Source organism: Canis lupus, chromosome 17 (genome assembly GCF_003254725.2).
Source record: "Canis lupus dingo isolate Sandy chromosome 17, ASM325472v2, whole genome shotgun sequence".
Lineage (NCBI taxonomy): Eukaryota > Metazoa > Chordata > Mammalia > Carnivora > Canidae > Canis > Canis lupus.
Genome location: NC_064259.1, coordinates 49,748,382 through 49,768,071, shown reverse-complemented (window position 1 = coordinate 49,768,071; position 19,690 = coordinate 49,748,382). Strand labels below are relative to the sequence as shown.

The window sequence follows — 19,690 nt, the reverse complement described above, 5'->3', positions numbered from 1 at the left end:
TGAAATCTTTAAAAGAAAAAAAGAGAGAGAGAGAGAGAGAGCATGAACAAGGAGAGGAGCAGAGGGACTGAGAGAAGCAGACTCCCCACTGAGCAGGAAGCCCCATGCAGGGCTCCATCCCAGGACCCTGAGATCATGACCTGAGCCAAAGGCAGATGCTTAACCAACTGAGCCACCCAGGTGCCCCCATATATTTTTATTATCTTAACTATTATTTTGCCCACTAATAAATAAAATTAGTCATTCACCTTAACAGGCCATTGTTTAATATGCTCAATTTTATTACTGCTGTTGAAATTTTAGTTTTGTAATTAAAAAATTATATTCTTAATAATTGATAGTTGATGAAACTTTATTGACAAATTAATAGACCTTTATGCTTATATTTTTTGTGCCTCCTGAATTTTGTTTTTTTCTTGTTAACCTATTCTTTAATATGTCTCTTATAAGGGATGGTCTTTGGGTAGCAAACTCTCTTAGTCTTTGTATGTCTGAAAATGTTTTATTTTTACCTCTCTCTTAAATGATAGTTTAATATATTAAATGATATAAAATTGTCATTTTATGTTTATATTTTATATTATGATATATAATTATAATTAACCAAATTATTGGATATAAATTTCTAGATGGACAGTTAATTTCTCTCAATACATTGAAGAGATCTATTCATTGTCTTTTTTTTTTCACTTTTTTCTGTTGTGATAAAATATTCATAACAATTACCATCTTAGCCATGTTTAAATGTGAAGTTCAGTGGTAATAAATACATTCACATGGTTGTACAACCATCATACCACCAATTCTCATGACTCTTCATCTTATAAAACTGAAACTCCTTACCCATTAAATAATATCTCTCCATACTTCCCACATTGCTCCTGGCAACCACCATTATACTTTCTCTCATTATGATTTTAAGTAAATATTTCATGTAAGTGGAATTATATGGCATTTGTCATTTTGTGACTGGCTTATTTCACTTAGCATTATGTCCTCAAGATTCACCCATATTGTAGTATATTTCAGAATTTCTTTCCTTTTTAAGGCTGAATAATATTCCATTGTGTATGTATACTACATTTTGCTAATCCATTCATCCTTTGATGGACGCTTGGATTGCTTCCATGTTTTAGCAATTGTGAATAACGCTGTTGTGAACATGGGCATACAAATAGCTCTTCCAGACACTCCTGTCAATTCTTTTGGGCATAAACCCAGAAGTGGAATTGCTGGGTCATATTCTATTTTTTTAATTTTTTGAGGAACTGCCATCAATAAGGCACAGGGTTCCAATGTCTCCATATCCTTGCCAGCACTTATTATTTTCCATTTTTTTGGTAGTAGCCACTCAACTGGGTATGAGGTGATATCTCATTGTAGTTTTGATTTGCTTTCCCTAATGTTTAGTGAGGTTGATAATTGGCCATTTGTACATCTATGGTGAAATGTCTATTCAGATTCTTTGCCTATTTTTTAATTTGGTTGTCTTTTTATTATTAAATTATAATAGTTCTTTATATATCCTAGCCATAATTGGCTTATCAGATATATGATTTGCAAATATTTTCTTCCATTCTGTGAGTTGTCTTTTTATTGTGTTGATAGTGTCTTTCTTTAAGTTTTTATTTAAATTCCTGTTAGTTAACATGCAGTGTAATATTAGTTTCAGGTGTACAATATAGTGATATGGTCCATACAACATACAATAGGTGTTCGTCCTGACAAGTGGATGTTAATAGAGTCTTCTGATGCACAAAAAAAGGTAAATTTTTATGAAGTCTAATTTGTCTGTTTTTCCTTTTGTTACCTGTACCTTTAGTGTTATCCAGGAAATCACTGCCAAATACAATATTGTGAAGCTTTTGAACCATGTTTTCTTGTAAGAGTTTTATTGTGTTAAGTCTTACATTTAATTCTTTGATCAATTTTTATAATTTTTGTATGTGGTGTTAGGTAAGGGTCTAACTTCATTATTTTGCCGGTGGATATCCAGTATTCCCACTACCATTTGTTGAAAAGAAGACTGTTTTGAGGTGCCTGGGTGGATCAGTCTGTTAAGTGTCTGCCTTTGGCTCAGGTCATGATCCCAGGATCCTGGGATTGACCCCCACGTCGGGCTCCCTGCTCAGCATGTAGTCTGTTTGTCCCTCTCTCTGACCCTTCCCCTGCTTGTGCGGGTTCTCTCTCTCTCATAAATAAGTACAATCTTGAAAAGACTGTCTTTTTCCCATTTAATGGTCTTGAAGTCCTTGTCAAAAATCATTTGACCATGTAAGTGACAGTTTATTTCTGGGCTCTCTATTCTATTCTATTGGTCTATATGTCTACCTTAGCCAATAGCACTGTTTTCATTACTGTAGCTTTGAAGCAGGAAGTGTGAGTCGTTCAGTTTTTTGTTTTGTTTTGTTTTGTTTTTTTCTTTTTCAAGATGGTTTTGGCTATGCAGGGTCACTTGAAATTCCATATGAATTTTAGGATGGGTTTTTCTATTTCTGTGAAAAATGCCACTGAGATTTTAATAGGGATTGCAATGAATCTATACATCACTTTGGGTAGCAGTGATATTTTAATAATAATAAGTCTTCCAATGTGTGAACATAGAATATGTTTCCATTTGTGTCTTCCCTACTTCTTTCAGCAATGTTTTGTAGTTTTCATTATACAAGTCTTTCACCTCCTTGGTTAACTCCTAAGTATTTTTATTCCTTTTAATGCTTTTGTAAATGGAATTGTTTTTGTAATTTCTTTTTAGATTGTTCATTATTTGTGTATAGAAATGCAAATTAGTGAAAAAAGAGAAATGCAAATTATTTTTGTGTGTTGACTTTTTATCCTGCTACTTTGCTGAATTCATGATTTATTTTAACAGGTTTTTGTGTGTGTGGAATCGTTAGTTTTCTTCATATATGGTCATATCTGCAAACAGAGCTATTTTACTTCTTTCTTTTCAATTTGGATGCCTTTAACATTTTTTTTTTTTTAGTAATCTCTACACCCAGCATAGGACTTGAACTCATGACCTTGAGACCAAGAGCTATATGCTCTTCTGACTGAACCAACCAGGTATCCCCATGCCTTTTATTTTTAAAATTTTTAAAAGATTTTAAGTATTCATGAAAGATCCAGAGAGAGAGGCAGAGACACAGGCAGAGGGAGAAGCAGGCTCATGCCTCCAGCCAAAGGCAGACGCTCAACTGCTGAGCCACCCAGACGTCCCCCTCATACCTTTTATTTCTTTTTCTTGCCTAATTACTCTAGCTTAAACTCCAGTCATAGTTTGAACAGAAGTGAAAGACTTATTCTTGATTTTAGAGTAAACACTTTCAATGTTTCATCATGTTTACTATGGGTTTTTATTCTATAGTTCTTACGATGTTGAGAAGTTTCTTTCTATTCCTAGTTTGAGTGTGTTTATTGTGAAAGCATGTTGAATTTTGTCAAATGCTTTTTTCTGTATTAATTGGGATGATAATGTGTTTTTTTTTCCCCTTCATTCTGTTGATGTGAATTATATTCATCAATTTTCATATGTTGAACCATCCTTACATCTCAGGAATAAATCTCACTTGATTGTGATGTATAATCCTTTTAATTCGTTACTGAATTCTGTTTGCTAGTATTTTGTTGAGGACTTTTGCATCTACATTCATCGGGAATATTAGTCTGTAGTTTTCTTGTAGTGTCTTCATCTGGCTATCTTGTATGAGGTAATGCTGACCTCACAAAAATTAGTTAAATGTTCCCTCCCCTTCAAGTCTCTTCAATTTTTTGGAAAAATTTGAGAAGAATTGGTGTTAGTTCTTCTTTAAATGTTTGGTAGAATTCACCAGTGAAGACACCAGGTCCAGAGCTTTTCTTTTTTGGAAGATTTCTGATCACTGATTCAATCTTCTTACTAGTTTTGGTCTACTCCAATTTTCTATTTCTTTGTGATTTAGTCTTGGTAGTTTTTGTGTTTCTAGGAACTTGTCCATTTCATCTAGGTTATCCAACTTGTTGACATACAATTGTTCATAGTATTTTCTCATAATCCTTTTAATTTCTTTCTTTTTTAAAAGGTTTTATTTATTTATTCATGAGAGACACACAGAGAGGCAGAGACATAGCCAGAGGGAGAAGCAGGCTCCATGTAGGAAGCCCAATGAAGGACTCGATCCTGAGACTCCAGGATCATGCTCTGAGCTGAAGGCAGACACTCAACCACTGAGCCACCCAGGCATCCCAATCCTTTTAATTTCTATAAAATTAGTAGTAATGTCTCACCTTTGTTTCTGATTTTAGTAATTTGAGTCTTCTATTTTCTTTTTAGTCCATCAAGCTAACAATTTAGTGATTTTGTTGATCTTTTTGAAGAACCAACTTTGCTTCGTTGCTTTTCTCTATTGTTTTTCAATGTTTCATTTATCTCTGTTAGTCTTTATTATTTCCTTCCTTCTGTTATCTTTGGTTTTAGTTCATTCTTCTTTTTCTAGTTCCTTGAATTGTAAAATCAGGTTGTTGATTTGAGATCTTTTTTTTTTCCTAAGCTTTATTTACTTGAGAGAGAGAGAGAGCGAGCATCAGTGGGGGAGGGAGGGCAGAGGAAGACGGAGAGAGAATCTCAAGCAGACTCCACACTGAGCATGCAGCCCAACACAGGGTTCCATCCTATGACCCCAAGATCACAACCTGCATCCAACCCTAAGCTGAAATGAAGAGTTGGACGCTTAACTGACTGCACCATCCAAGTGTCACAGACATCTTGTTTTTGTTTTTGTTTTTTTTAAGATTTTATTTATTTATTCATAAGGGACACAGAGAGAGAGAGAGGGAGAGACATAGGCAGAGGGAGAAGCAGGTTCCATGCAGGGAGCACAATGTGGGACTCGATCCCAGGACTCCAGGATCATGCCCTGGGCGAAGGCAGATAGTTCAACTGCTGAGCCACCCAGGAGTCCTGACATCTTGTTTTTGAATGTAAGTATTTATAACTATAAATTTCCCCCTTAGTAGCACTTTCACTGAGTCGCATGAGGTTTGGTATGTCGTGTTTCATTTTTGTTCATCTCTAAGTATGTTCTTATATCCCTTGTGATTTTTTTTGATCTGGTTGTTTGTTTAAAAGTGTGTTATTCAGTATCCACAATTTTGTGAATTTTCCAGTTTCCCTTTTGTTATTGATTTCTAATTTCATCCCATTGTGGTTGGAGGAGAGGATTTGATGGGCTCTATCTTTTTTTTTTAATTTTTATTTATTTATGATAGTCACAGAGAGAGAGAGAGAGAGAGAGAGAGAGAGGCAGAGACATAGGCAGAGGGAGAAGCAGGCTCCATGCATCGGAAGCCCGATGTGGGATTTGATCCCGGGTCTCCAGGATTGCGCCCTGGGCCAAAGGCAGGCGCTAAACCGCTGCGCCACCCAGGGATCCCCCGGGCTCTATATTTTAAGTCTCAAAATCTATTGAGACTTAATTTGTAGTCTAACATACTGTCTATCCTAGAAAATGTCCCATATGCATGAGAAAAACAATATGTATTCTATTGTTGGGTAGAACATTCTGTATATGTCTGTTAGATCTAGTAGTTTTATTGTGTTAAGTTCTCTATTTTCCTACTTATCTTCTGTCTGGTTGTTCTATCCATTATTGTGAGTGGGGTACTGAAGTTTCCATTTTTTATTGTAAACCTGTGTATTCCTCCCTTCAATTCTTATCAATTTTTGCTTCATATATTTTGATGGTCTGTCATTAGGTACATAACTATTTGCACTAAAATTCTTGCTATATTGAAATTTGTATCATTATATAATGTTCTTATCTCTTATAACCTTTTTAAAAAGATTTTATTTATTTATTTATTCATTCATGAAAGAGAGAGAGAGAGAGAGCGTGAGGGAGAGGCAAGCAGAGACACAGGCAGAGGGAGAAGCAGGCCCTACACCAGAAGCCTGATGTGGGACTCGATCCTGGGTATCCAGGATCACGCCCTGGGCCAAAGGCAGGCGCCAAACCACTGAGCCACCCCGGGATCCCCCTCTTTTTTTATTTAAAATCTGTTTTGCCTGATATTAGTATATCCACACTTGCTCTCTTGATTACTATTTGCATGGAATATCTTTTTCCATTGTTTCACTTCTGATCTGTTTGTGTCTTTGGATCTCCAGTGATTCTCTTGGTTTTCTTGTTTGTTTATTTTGTTTTGTTTTAAGATTTTATTTATTTATTCATGAGAGACACAGAAAGAGGCAGAGACATAGGCAGAGGGAGAAGCAGGCTCCTCACAGGAAGCCCGATGTGGGACTTGATACCCAGACTGGGATCACACCCTGAGCCAAAGGTAGATGCTCAACCACGGAGCCACCCAGGTGTCCCTCCAGTGATTTTCTTGTAAACATAATATATTTGGGTCATTTAAGAAAAGATTTTATTTATTTATTCATGAGAGACACAGAAAGAGAGAGGCAGAGACATAGGCAGAGAGGGAGAAGCAGGCTCCACGCAGGTAGCCCGATGTGGGACTCAATCCTGGAACTCCAGGATCACACCCTGAGCTGAAGGCAGATGCTTAACCACTGAGCCACCCAGGCATCCCTGGATCATTTGTTTTTATCCATCTATAAACCTCTGCCCTTTTTTCCCCTACATATATTTTTATCTTTAGGCACCAGGCCAAAGTGACAGCAAAAGTGAAGAGGAGTTTGGCAAAAGAGTGTAGTTACTTCTCTATTCCCCTACCCTTTGGGAGAACAAATATCAGAACCATCTCCTGATGGAGAGGAGAGAAGTTGCCTTCACCTCTACTTTCAGCAAATGGTACTTGTAGCTTCCGACTGCAGGAGTCAAATTCTATAATATTTAACTTTATTTTCTTTACAAATACAACAAATGTAAAACTAAATAATGAGGATATGGTATGTTAACAGAACCCAAATAGGAATTTCATAATTTGGTAAGTCTGACTGAAATAAATGTTCAGGACAAATAGTACAAACTAAGAAATGGGTTTGCCAGCAGTTCAGTGAAATGGATGATAATAATAGAACAGAACATTACATTTAAATATTTACACTGAAATCAAAGAACATCAAATTTACAAAGGATACAGAGAATATGTAGATCTCACATCTACAAAAACTAAGATTCAAAAGATTAAGTGATGGAAATAGCTTAATGCAGAGAAAAGCTTGTGTCAAACTCTAATTTTGTCATTTATCAGCTGCATATCTTGGCTATTATTAACTTCTCAGAGTTTTAATTTCTTCTCCTGTATGAGATAAATGTATTATCTAATTTACAAAGTGGCTATTAAGATTATGATAAAATACCCAGCTCAATTTCTCAAAGCCTAACAACTGTTCAATAATTATTACAATCTCTTCCAAAGTCACAACCTAGGGATCCCTGGGTGGCGCAGCGGTTTGGCGCCTGCCTTTGGCCCAGGGCGCGATCCTGGAGACCCGGGATCGAGTCCCACGTCGGGCTCCCGGTGCATGGAGCCTGCTTCTCCCTCTGCCTGTGTCTCTGCCTCTCTCTCTCTCTCTCTCTCTGTGTGACTATCATAAATAAATAAAAATTTACAAAAAAAAAAACAAAAAAAAAAACAAAAACAAACAAAAACAAACAAACAAACAAAAAAAACAAAGTCACAACCTATTGGCAGAGCTGGTACTGAAACCCAGGTGTCCTGGCTGTTGCTTAATGTGCTGCCTTTTCCAAGGTTGCACCGTTTCAAAGCTTACATTTAAGTCATTTTATTTTTTTTAAGATTTATTTATTCATTTGAGAAAAAGAGAGAGAGCACTCTTGTGGTGGGGAAGGGCAGAGGGAGAGGGAGATAATCTCAAGCAGAATCTTCACCGGGTGTGTAGCCTGATGCTGGGCTTGATCTCACAACCATGAGGTCACAAATTGAGCCAAAACCAAGAGTTGGTCGCTTGACCCATTGAGCCATCCAGGGTATACATATGGATGGACATATTCATATGACTTCAACTAAACCAAGTCAAGTCTTGATCACTGTGAATGAATTGACGGGCCACGTTTCATTCATCCCCATCTTTCGAACGTCACATCCATGGCCTAGAGTATGACTGAATCAAGTTTGATATTAAACCATTTATTAAACCACTTCTACATAATTATTTCTCTCTAAGCCATTTCTATTCTCTTTGGAGGACATAACTAGACTAATTTCAAAATTAATATTTGATAATTAGTATTATGTTCATAAATGAAGTACAGCACATTAATAGATTATTATATCAAAGAGAATTTGTGAATCTCAAACAAGAAGTAAGGGAATTTTTAAGAAGAAATGCTCATGTTGGGATGCCTGGGTGGCTCAGTAGTTGAGCATCTGCCTTTGGCTCAGGGCATGATCCTGGGATTCTGGATCAAATCCCACATCAGGCTTCCTGCATGGAGCCTGCTTCTTCCTCTGCCTATGTCTCTGCCTCTCTCTCTCCCTCTCTGTGTCTCTCATGAATAAATAAATAAAATCTTTTCTTAAAAAAATGCTCATGTGGAGCTCTCCTCCCTATGTAGTACCCACCTTCCTGAAAAAAAAAAAAAAAAAAAAAAAGATTGCTTTTGTCCAGTAGACCATATACAGTGAAGTATGTCTGACTACCCTTGAGAAGAAACAAAGACATTCTTTCTCATTGGATGGATATAATCTCTCTCTTTTGATTGAAGAGCTTAATCCATTTACATTTAAAGTAATTACCAAGAAGGAAGGATTTACTTCAGTCATTGTGTTGTTTTCTACATGCCTTATAGCTCTTTTGTCCCTCATTTCCATCACTACTGTCTTATTTTGTGTTTGGGGTTTTTTCGTTAGTGAAATGTTTAAATTCATTTCTCATTTCCCCTTATGTATATTCTGTAACTATTTTCTTTATGGTTACCATGAGGATTACATTTAACATCCTAAAGTTAAAACACTCTAATTTGAATATATAGCAGCTTAACTTCAATAATATAACAAAAATTCTGCTCCTTTACAATTTTGTCTCCATCTCTTTTAGTTGTTGATGTCAAAAATTACATCTTTATACATTGTGTGCCCCAAAACATAAATATTTTAAATGCATTAGTTTCTTAAATTATGTAGAAAACAAGATTTGGAGTTACAAACCAAAATCACAAAAATACTAGCTTTTACATAAAATCATTGCTTTTTTTTCTTTAAATGTATTTATCTCTTAAATTATATAGAAAACAAAAAGTACAAACCATTGTTACAAACCATTGTTACAATTATTTTTTAATTTTTGTGTTTTTTAAATCAATGTTTTCCTTTATAGCTTCAGATTTTGACTCATCCTTTAAAAATCTTTTCCCTAACACCTACACAAAAATAAATTCCAGACCTAAATGTAAAAGCTAAAATAGCAAAGAATAAAAAAATAACAGGAGATACTTCATGACTGGGGCAGGCAAAGGTGTCTTTTAAATGACACAAAAATAGATCATTAAACTATTAAAATTAGTAATTTTTGTTCATTAAAAAACCCTACCATAAAAGAATGAAAAAAATTAAAAATAAATAAAAGAATGAAAAGGCAGACCATAGGAATGGGAGAAGTATTTGCTTCTCTGTATATTGCAACAAAGAACTTGATTCCAAAATATCTATCTATATGTAAACATCTTACAAATTAATAAAGAAAAGATAGTTACCCAACACAAAAATAAGCAAACTACTTGAACAGGCACCTCACACAAAAGAGGATATACAAGTGGTTGACAAGCTAATGAAAAGATGCTGAACATAAACAGTATTCAGGGAAATAAATGCACATTAAAATCACATGTTACTAAACTCACAAAGCTGGAGGATTTGAACTTAGATAATCTATTAACCTCTCTTGCTCTATTTACTTATGTTTAAACTGGGAATATTAATGTCTGTCTGGGAATTTATAGTCTTAGGAAGAATAAGTGAATTAATAAAAAACAGATAACCATATACTGAAATAGAGTGAATTGTGTACTAAAAATCCAGAGCTAGAGACACAGTGACTATATTCTTTATCCAAAAATCAGCACAGATAGATTTAAAATGTTTTTTTTTTTTTTTTTTATTCGGGAGCCTGGGTGGCTCAGTAGGTTGAAGGTCGGCCTTCAGGCAAGTCACAGTCTCTAGATTCCAGGAGGAAGCCCTGCATCAGGCTTCCTGCTCAGCACAGAGTCTGCTTCTCTCTCTCACTCTCTCTCCTCTGCCCTTCCCCAGTGCTCATTCTCTCTCTCTCAAATAAATACAATCATTTTTTGAGAGTGTGTGCCCATGAGCATAAGAGGAGGAAGGGCAATTCCCACTGAACAGGGAACTGGAACATGGGACTCAATCCAGGGACTCCAGGATCATGACCTGAGGCAAAGGCTCACATTTAACAGACTGAGCCACCCAGGCACCCCAGACTAAAAATGTTAAGCCTTCCATCTTACAAGTTTTACCTTGTTCTTTGTCAATGCCCCCTAATTCCAGAGTGCATGCTGCTGCAAGATTAGCCCATTGAGAGTCTCAGAGCATAAAGTGACACAGACCAGATACTTTATCTTGGCCTTATAAATCTGTCCCCACCCTCTCACTAAATCCTTTTAAGAAGCTTAGCCCACCTCATCTACCAATATAAATCTCCTCTCTCCTCCCCGTAATAGTTACCATTTAGCGAAAAACATCCTTTTATTTCATTCTTGTAACAATCCCATCAGGTGAGTATTATTTTCTCACCCAAGAGATCATTCTCATTTTACAAGAAATTGGAGGCTTGGAGTGAATAATCCACTTATCTGAAGTCACAGAAATGTTCAGTGACAAAGCTGAAATTTAAAGATAGGTTTTTTCCAACTCTAAAATCTACGTTTTCTATCATTGTGCTCCACTAGCCCCCAACAGCATGAGCTGTTATTGTCTTTGTGGGTCTGAAGAGGTGGATGCCTGCATCCCTATTCACAAGCATGCTGTTGGCATCTTGGCACTGCCATCTGGGCGGGGACTGTCCTGGGGGTGGCACAGGAAAGGAAAATCTCCTTAAAAAGAGATATGTTAAAAAAAAAAAAGAGAGAGAGATATGTTGGGGCACCTGGTGGCTCAGTCAGTTAGGTGTCTGCCTTCAGCTGAAGTCATGGTTTTGGGGTGGTGGGATCCAGCCTGGAGTGGGGCTCCCTGCTCCTCAGGGAGTCTGCTTCTCCCTCTCCCTCTGCTCCTCCTCCTCCTCATGTTCTCTCTCTCTCTCTCTCTCTCACACACACACACACACACACATACACACTGTCTTTCAAATAAGTGGATAAAATCTTTAAAAAATATGTTGAGAAATGGTGTGTGTTGGATTTAGGAGTTAATGTGGGGGTGCTCTAGAACTTTCATTTGATCCCCCAGTGGGTCTGACTTCAGGTCAGTGAGAGCTCCTCTTCTGAGTTTGCATTCCATCCACACCCCCTTCTCAGAGTTGTCACTGGAGTCCCCTCATCTATGACCCAGCACCCCTGGCCAGACCACAGTAAGCCTAGACCTGGGACTAGCTGGGCCACCCACTGATGATTTCACCCAGAATCTTAGGTTCCAGGCTGCCTGGGGGTGCTGTCCAGAAGGTGGAGCCAGTATTTGCTAAAGTGGGAAAGAGGGTGAGGCAGGCAGCTGCTTGCCTCAGCAAGGTTCCTCTAAGGACTAAGGCGTCCCAGGCAGAGCAGACAGGGACGTGTTTGTGTCCCAAATAGCTGATGCCTATTGACAATGGCATGGAACTGCCTTCAGCCTGATTGAGTAGTTTCAATGTCAGCCATCAATCTGAGGAGGCAGGATGCAACAAGAATCGCTCTGAGTGTCACAAGCAAAGCACAATGCTCACCATGTACCTGGCCAATTTCAAATGCTTTACATGGATTAACTCCTGTCATCTGCACAACAACTCCACCAGGTGGCTACTATTATCACCCATTTTACAGGTAAGAAAATACAAACCGTAACTTGTAATTTGCCCAAGCTAGTAAGTAGTGATTATTCACCTGTAAAACAGGAATACAAATGTCGGCCCTAAACCTACATAACTCAAGGAGTTTCATACACAACTCCTATGCATTGGTAATAAAGAGTATTTCTTAAGCTGGAACCGTTACAGCTTTTCTCTCCTAACACCTTTTGGGATAGAGGAAAGATTTTTTTTTCCCAGTGGGGTTCAGGTAATGTGGGTGCAAAAAGTTCCTGGAATGATCCAAAAAAAAAATTGGTAACCGTGGCAGGGTCTCCAGGCAGGACAGGCCAGGGTCTGGGGTTTTTTTTGTTTTTGTTTTTTATAGTTCAAAGATTGATATTTTTGTTTCTTTTCTTTTTTTTTTTTTGCTTTTGTGAAGAAAAATAAGGTTATGTTTTTCGTTTGAAAGAAAACACGAGGAAGCCCCCCTCCCTGCTCTGCCTCTACCCTGACCCAGCGGGGTACTGGGACCTCTGGTCTTGGGCAGGAGAGGGCACTGTGTTGAGGCTTCCTCAGAGCCACAGTGGAAAGGTGTTCGGGAATGGAGTTTGGCTTTGTTACGCAAAAAAATAAAATTAGAAAACTTGACACACATGCCCACTATACAAATGGGGGGCCAAGAAGCAGCACCTCCAAGTTGGAATCATCTCTGGCAGTTCCACGCAGGGTCCTGGTGCGGAACCAGGGTCCTGGTGCCAGGGGGCTCCCCACACCCCGTGTTCTGGGGTGCCGGATGGGAAATTTAGTTTTCACCGTATTTATCAAGATATTTAAAATAGGGATCCCTGGGTGGCGCAGCGGTTTGGCGCCTGCCTTTGGCCCAGGGCGCGATCCTGAAGACCCGGGATTGAGTCCCACGTCGGGCTCCCGGTGCGTGGAGCCTGCTTCTCCCTCTGCCTGTGTCTCTGCCTCTCTCTCTCTCTCTCTGTGACTATCATAAATAAATAAAAATTTTAAAAAAGATATTTAAAAAAAAAAATATATATATATATATATATTTTTTTTTTAAGTCTGCTTAGTCGCAGGCGAATCTGGCTGGGGCTTCTGCTTGGAAGACGGCGCAAGGATAAGCCCAGGCCCGAAGGCGCCCGGTGGCCAGGCGGCGGCTCACCCGCGCGCCCCAGCGAGCCCAGGGCCCTTTCCCACCGCGCCGGGGTGCGCATATTCAAAGGCGGAGGAAGGGAGGCAGCGCCCAACTAGCCCGGGAGGCGTGCGCGGGCTTTGGGGGGTCTGCGCCCCGCAGCGCGCCGAGGCCCCGCCTGGGCGGCTGAAGAAGGGGCCGCCCCGCCCCGCCCCGCCCCGCCCCGCCCCGCCCCATGTAAGCTCCTAGCCCTCGGCGGGGTCTCCCTCCCAGTGGCCGGGTGCCGCCCTCGCCTCCCGCGCTCCGCTCCGCTCCCCGCACGGCCGCCCAATGCCCAGCCCCGCGCCGCGAGCCCGCCGGCCGCCCGCTCCCCCCGGCGCTCGGGACCAGCCCCCGCGCTCAGGCGGCTCCCGCGCGCCCCGGCCGCCCGCGCTCCCGCGCCGCCCCCCAGGCCCAGGCACTCCGCGGGCTCCCGGGCGCCTGGACTCGTCCTTCTCCGTCGAGGCCATCCTGGCCAGGCCCGCCCGCCGCGCGCCCGCCGCCCCGCGGCCCGGCCCCGCGCCCTCCGGGCTTCCCGCGACGTGGCTGCCCGCCTACCTGAGCGCGGGTCTCCTCCAGCCTCGCCCCCAGCCGCCCCGGCCCGGGCTCCGCCTCGCTCCCTGCTGCGGCCTTCGGGGCCTCGGCGTCACAGGTACGAGGTGGCGGGGCGGCGGGCGCGTGGCAGCCGCGACGGTGGGCACACGGCAGGGGAGAAGGCCCTGAGCTCGAGAGCCACGCGCGGTCGGAGCGGGGCGGGGCCCGTGCCCCTTGGCCGTGCGGTGCAGCCCGAGGCCCGCGGGAGGGACTGGCGGAGACCAGGGACCGCCGCGCGAGCTGCCCCCCACGCGCGCTGCTGAGGAGGGAGGCGGCGTGCGATGCGGCCTCGGAGCGGCCGCGGCCAGCCCTGGGGCTGCAGAGCGGCCCTTCGAAGGGGTCGACGGTCTCTCGCTCCCTCCACGCCCTCGGATAATTCACGCTCGGTAGCGCACGCTCATCCGCAAAGCGGCTCTCTTCCCCGGAACGGACGGCCGCGTTTTATCTGGGCGAAGCGGCTGCTGCGGTGGTGAGGTGCGGCGAGGAGCTGGGAGGAGCGGACAGATTCCCGGACCCCAGTGCCGCCCCCGCCGCCGCTCACTGCCCCGAGCCTGCTGGCCTGTGGCGCTCTTAGAGGGGGACCTCAGGCGGTGCGGCGCAGGCACTTCCAGCCGAATAAATAAATCCGTCCATGCATCCAACCACGCATCTCCATCCATCCATCCATCCATCCCAAAGAGAATTGAACTGTTTCCCTAACGTTCTCTAGCGTTAACATCCACCTACAGGAGCCTTTGCCATTTTTGGCAATCTGATTCATGCTTTCCCACCTACCCCTGAGCAAAGTCAGTGCAAGCCGTGTCAACCCGTTACCAAGATCCATGTAACAGTTTTACCTGGTGCCTACTCCCCGGGCTCTCTCCATTCTGCGTTTCCCCTTTCAGCCGGTCATTCTCCACCCCACCCTCATTCTAGGCTCTCTACCCCATCCAAATTCATGCCACTGCATCTGAGCGACGTGCGCATGGCTCCAAGCCACTTTTCCTTAACCTCCTCACACTGCGGAGCTCTGAATTGCAGTTTACCATCTTATATTACAGTGATCTCATTTTCAAGTTCGTTTTTGCATAGTTATTACATTCATACAGCTCAAACTTCAAAATGTTTAAGTTAGAGAATTTCCCTTAACATTCCTGTTCCCCAGTCACCTGGTTAACCCCACCCCACAAGCAGCCAAGGATACCAATCTCTTTATCCTTCCAGAGGTATTTTATGCATATTGTTTGTGTCTGTGTGTGTGTACATATGCTCTTTAGGCTTAGAGCTGGCTCACTGCTCAGGCTTCTGGGGTACCCCAGACTGGGCTGCAGCAGAGGAACTTCAGGACACTGAGAGACCCCAAAAGAGGGTTCGGACTATTTTTAACTTGAAGCAGCTGGAAGAGTTGGAGAACGTCTTTACAAAGCAGCACAATCTTGTGGGGAAGAAGAGAGCTCAGCTAGCAGCCCGGCTCAACCTTACAGAGAATCAGGTGAGAGCAGGGGACTGCTGCAGGACTGTGGCTGTACATGGAGGCAGACCAGAAGGCCCTGGGTGAGGTTGGGGGGAGACATGGACCCTCTGCCTCTTGGGCCAGGCCACTGGGGGAGGCAGGCCACAATCTTTGGCACACTCCCTACATGAATGAGCAAAATAGTCCCACATTTGAAACCACATTATGGGAATGACACACAATCTAGATATTAATCTAGAACTTTATGTTTCCATGTTAAAAAAAAGAAGCTGACAGTGAAATTAAGTATGTTCAAGGACAAAATATTAAAAATAGTAATAAACATTCCCTTGATCTCCATATTCTCCTCTAGCCACTACACCATTTTTCTGCTCTTTTCATAGGCAGACTTCCCAAGAACTTGTTATAGTCACTCTGTGTCCTCATTTCCCATCTGCTTAACTCATTCCAACATGAATTCTTTCCCCACTGTTCCATCGGAACTTCTCCTCCGGGTCCCTTAATGACCTCCAGGTTGCCAAACTCAGCAGATGCTGTCCTCCTCTTATTCAGTTGACTGCACCTTCTCTATTGACACACACTTCCCTTGGCTTCTGGATACCACATTCTTGGTTTACCAGCTCTCTGGCCACTTCTCTGTCATCTCTGTAGGGGTACTCTTCTCTTTGTGACCTCAAATTTGTCTCCCCAGCTGATCTCATTTATTCCCACAGTTTTTTTGTTTGTTTGTTTGTTTTTAGATTTTATTTATTTATTCATGAGAGACACAGAGAGGCAGAGACACAGGCAGAGGGAGAAGCAGGATCCTGGTGGGGAGCCCAATGGGAGACTCGATCCCAGGACCTGAGCGGAAGGCAGCCGCTCAACTGCTGAGCCACCCAGGCATCCTTATCCCCACGGTTTTAAATACCATCTATAAGCCAACAACTCCCAGATTTATATTCCACCCACTCCTTTTTTCTTTTTCTTTTTTTTTAAATTTTTTATTTATTTATGATAGTCACAGAGAGAGAGAGAGAGAGGCAGAGACACAGGCAGAGGGAGAAGCAGGCTCCATGCACCGGGAGCCTGATGTGGGATTCGATTCTGGGTCTCCAGGATCGCGCCCTGGGCCAAAGGCAGGCGCCAAACCGCTACGCCACCCAGGGATCCCTCTTTTTCTTTTTTTTTGTTTAAGATTTTATTTATTCATTCATGAGAGACATATAGAGAGAGACAGGGACACAGGCAGAAGCAGGCTCCCTCCAAGGAGCCCGATGCGGGATTTGATCCCCATCAGGCCATGATCATGGCCTGAGCCAAAGGCAGATGCTCAACCACTGAGCATCCCAGGCGTCCCCACTCCTTTTTTTCTCACTTGTACATCTACCTACCTTCTTGAGGTCTCCACTTGGATGTCTTCTGGGTAGGCATTTCAAACTTAACAAACCTAAACCTCAATTCTTGACCTTTTCCCTCTCCAGATCTGTTCCTCTCCCTAACTCATGGCTCCACCATCCATCCAATTGCTCAAAATACCAAGTCATCCTAGATTCCTCCTTCTCTCCCACCTCCAGTCCATCAGCAAGCCTTGTCACCTATACCTTCAAAATACAGGATCACTTCAGTTTTCTCCATTGCCCCTAGTTCATCCCAATCCCAGCTTCTTTCTGGATCATTGCAGTAGCCTCTCAGCCATCTTTCTGCATCTCCTTTTATATTCTTCACATAGCTTCCATGGTCCTAGGTGATCTGGCCTCTGCTGACTCCTCTCATTTTCCCTTCCTTCACTTCCCCATCTCCGTCTCAGATACTTCAGCCATGCTCTCCTCCTTTCTGGTCCTCAAGCACACCACACTTTCCTACATGTCGTCCCCTGTTCCGGCCTGCTTTTCTCTGTCCCCATTAAACCAGCCTCTTATCCTTTAACCTCAGCTTAAGTGCTGGTTCCTCAGGGAGGCTCAAACCCCCCATTTGTGTTTATGTATTTCTTTGTTTCCATGTTTGTTATTTTCCTTTCTCTGGACTGTGAGTTCTATGAGGTCAGGGACCATAGCTCTATTGCTCCACCATGTATCACCATCACCTAGGATGGTACCTAGTACATAAAGGAGCTCAATAAATATTTGTTGGATGAACAAGTGGTGTCTGAAATTATAGGGAAAGGTGTTTGGGAGGAGATGCTTTGTTAGAAGAAAGAGCAGGGATGCCTGGGGAGCTCAGTGGTTGAGCATCTGCCTTCAGCTCAGGGTGTGATCCCGGGGTCCTGGGATCGAGTCCTGTATCAGACTCCCCGCAGGGAGCCTGCTTCTCCCTCTGCCTATATCTCTGCCTCTCTTTGTGTCTCTCAAGAATACATACATATATAAAAGAGCGAATGTGGGCCCAAAGAGCAGTTGTCACTGTGTGTCGGGCGGGGACCAGGGGAGCTGCTGGTCATATTCCAGCCTCTGACCATTGCCTCTGATTGTAGGTGAGAATCTGGTTCCAAAACCGCAGGGTCAAGTATCAGAAGCAGCAAAGGCTGAAGCTGCCAGCTGTATCTGCCGTGGCTGCCCCCCAGGATGAGCCCTCCAGCAGCTCTGATAACAGCATACAGAGAGAAGACACTGAGTCAGGAGTGGACAGCTGAGGACTGGAACAGAGCCCGAGGCCATCTGGGCTAGTTCTTCTTGGGGGAACTAACTGGAACTATTGAGGCCTTTTTCTTCACCTGTGTAATGGGTGCATGAACAACTTAGTCCTCCCAGAGCTGACAGGATGTCTGTAAAGCTGTTACAGTGTACCAGACTGGGTGCTAAGTGTTCAGTAACTGTTAAGGTTTCTAGATTTCCTTCACCTGGGGAAATCTGCGTTCTGGTGTGGTGCTTACACCAGAACTGGCCTCTCCAGGTATTTCATCTGTTACTGACCTGGCCTGGCTGAGAAGGGGCCTCCCTGAATCAGTGTCTGGGCCTAGAAGCCTCTTGCCCTCTGAAGGTGGTGGAGTTGGAAGCAAAGAGGGAAAGGTAAACTGTTTTGCCTACTTGCCTTCATGGAGTTTCCCAAAGTTTTCTTATTTTGTCTGAACTATTACCACTTTCAGTAGCTCAGCCCCAGCTGCCTGAGTAGAAGCAGGCATGCTACCCTGGCCACGATCTTTTCCCCTATAGTTATCCACCCTCATTCCTCTCCACCATTACATAAAATAGAGAAATTTGGCTCTACCTTTGCCAAGGCAGGCATTTTGTCACTCTGCTTATTTCCAGGAGACAGTTATAACTTCTCCCCCTTCAAGATCTTAACTCATGATCTGCTTTCCTTCCCAGGAAGCTGCTAAGTTTTTCTATAAGAAACCTGCTGATAGTCTACCCATGTGAGGCCAGTCACCAGCAATTCCAGACCTGATTTTTCTAGCTTTCTTCATTCCTGGACAGGCCTCTGTTAAGGGTATTGATTTAGAACCTAGGATGGTTTCTCCATAGTGAGGTGAGCTGGTGAAAAGAGGCCTGCCCTGCCACCTTGTGGTGAGAGAAGGCATGGTCCCCACTGCTGTCGGCAGTGTTCTGAAGGAAAGAGGAAAGGCAGGGAGCAGAGGTTGCCCTGGAAAACCACATGCTTCCAAGGTAGTGGTAGACCAGCCTCTCCTAGACACTAGGTCACAGGCTTCAGAGAGGCCAGCGTCTAGCCCCAAGAACCCTTCTCTCTCCCAGTCTTAAGGGAAATCCTTCCTAATGCTGGACCCAAAGTCAACTCCCTCAATCAAAGGGATCCAGCTGCATCTACCTCTTCTAGCACCTGCCTCTTCAATTGGCTTAACTTTTTAAAAATAAAAAAAAAAAATCAACAGTTAACCTGTTCAGCAGTTACTGGGCTCTACCCAATCCCCCAGTGTCACCATGAGACCCTAACAGAACAGACACACGTCCTTTTTCAAGGAGTGCAGAATCAATTGGAGGACAAAAAGGCATGGTGATCAGGCTTGGCTGTGGGAATAGATGCTTTAAGTCAGTGGTTTCAGCTTCTTGGGGTCCTGAATGAGAAAACAGGCCCCTCTTCGGTTTCCAGGACAATGTGCATATGACACTACTTCTGCATACAATTTCAGGGGTCCTCAGACCTGAGGTCTACCATGTACCCTCTTCCACCACCCCTAGGCTGCAAGGTCCCTAAACCCCTTTAGGGGCTGAGAGAAGCACAATTCCAGCTTGATCTGCCGTAGAAGGCCTAAGGAAAAGGGAATTCTTGCACCCGACTGAGTAGGATGGATAGGTGCATCCTACTATCCTACTAAGTAAGCTAGTCCTTCCTTTTAAGTAGATCCGAGACGGTAGAAATCGGCCGGCTGCTGTCCCACCCCTCGGCTGGGTCGGAAGAGCGCTGGACTCAGGCCACTGGGTGGAGAGACAACAGGCACAAAAACACGAACTGTACACAGATCCATCAAAACTATACACACACAGGTACGTACGGAGACACAGACGCAAAAGCGCACAGATGTACAACACAAAGGCAGACCCAGCTACATCCAGCCAATCGACCTAAGCATGGATTAAAGGGATCCAAATTCGGACTCCCTAGAGCGCAAACCCTCACGCCTTCCGAG

General features: G+C 43.3%; 1 protein-coding gene and 1 long non-coding RNA gene across 2 annotated transcripts; one reads left to right on the top strand and one right to left on the bottom strand.

Moving 5' to 3' along the window:
* Positions 1 to 6,820: 6,820 nt before the first annotated feature.
* LOC125752856 (uncharacterized) lies at positions 6,821 to 10,062 on the bottom strand. Its single transcript, XR_007403329.1, has 2 exons — positions 7,632 to 10,062; positions 6,821 to 7,372 (listed from the first exon to the last, which is right to left on the bottom strand). It is a non-coding gene; the product is annotated as an uncharacterized LOC125752856 (long non-coding RNA).
* Positions 10,063 to 13,370: 3,308 nt separating this feature from the next.
* Positions 13,371 to 19,679, top strand: NOTO (notochord homeobox). The gene is made up of 3 exons (XM_025453568.3): positions 13,371 to 13,731; positions 14,930 to 15,144; positions 17,579 to 19,679. The coding sequence occupies exons 1-3, from the start codon at positions 13,371 to 13,373 to the stop codon at positions 17,735 to 17,737; spliced, it is 735 nt and encodes a 244-aa protein (XP_025309353.3). The 3' UTR covers positions 17,738 to 19,679.
* The last annotated feature ends 11 nt before the right edge of the window (positions 19,680 to 19,690 follow it).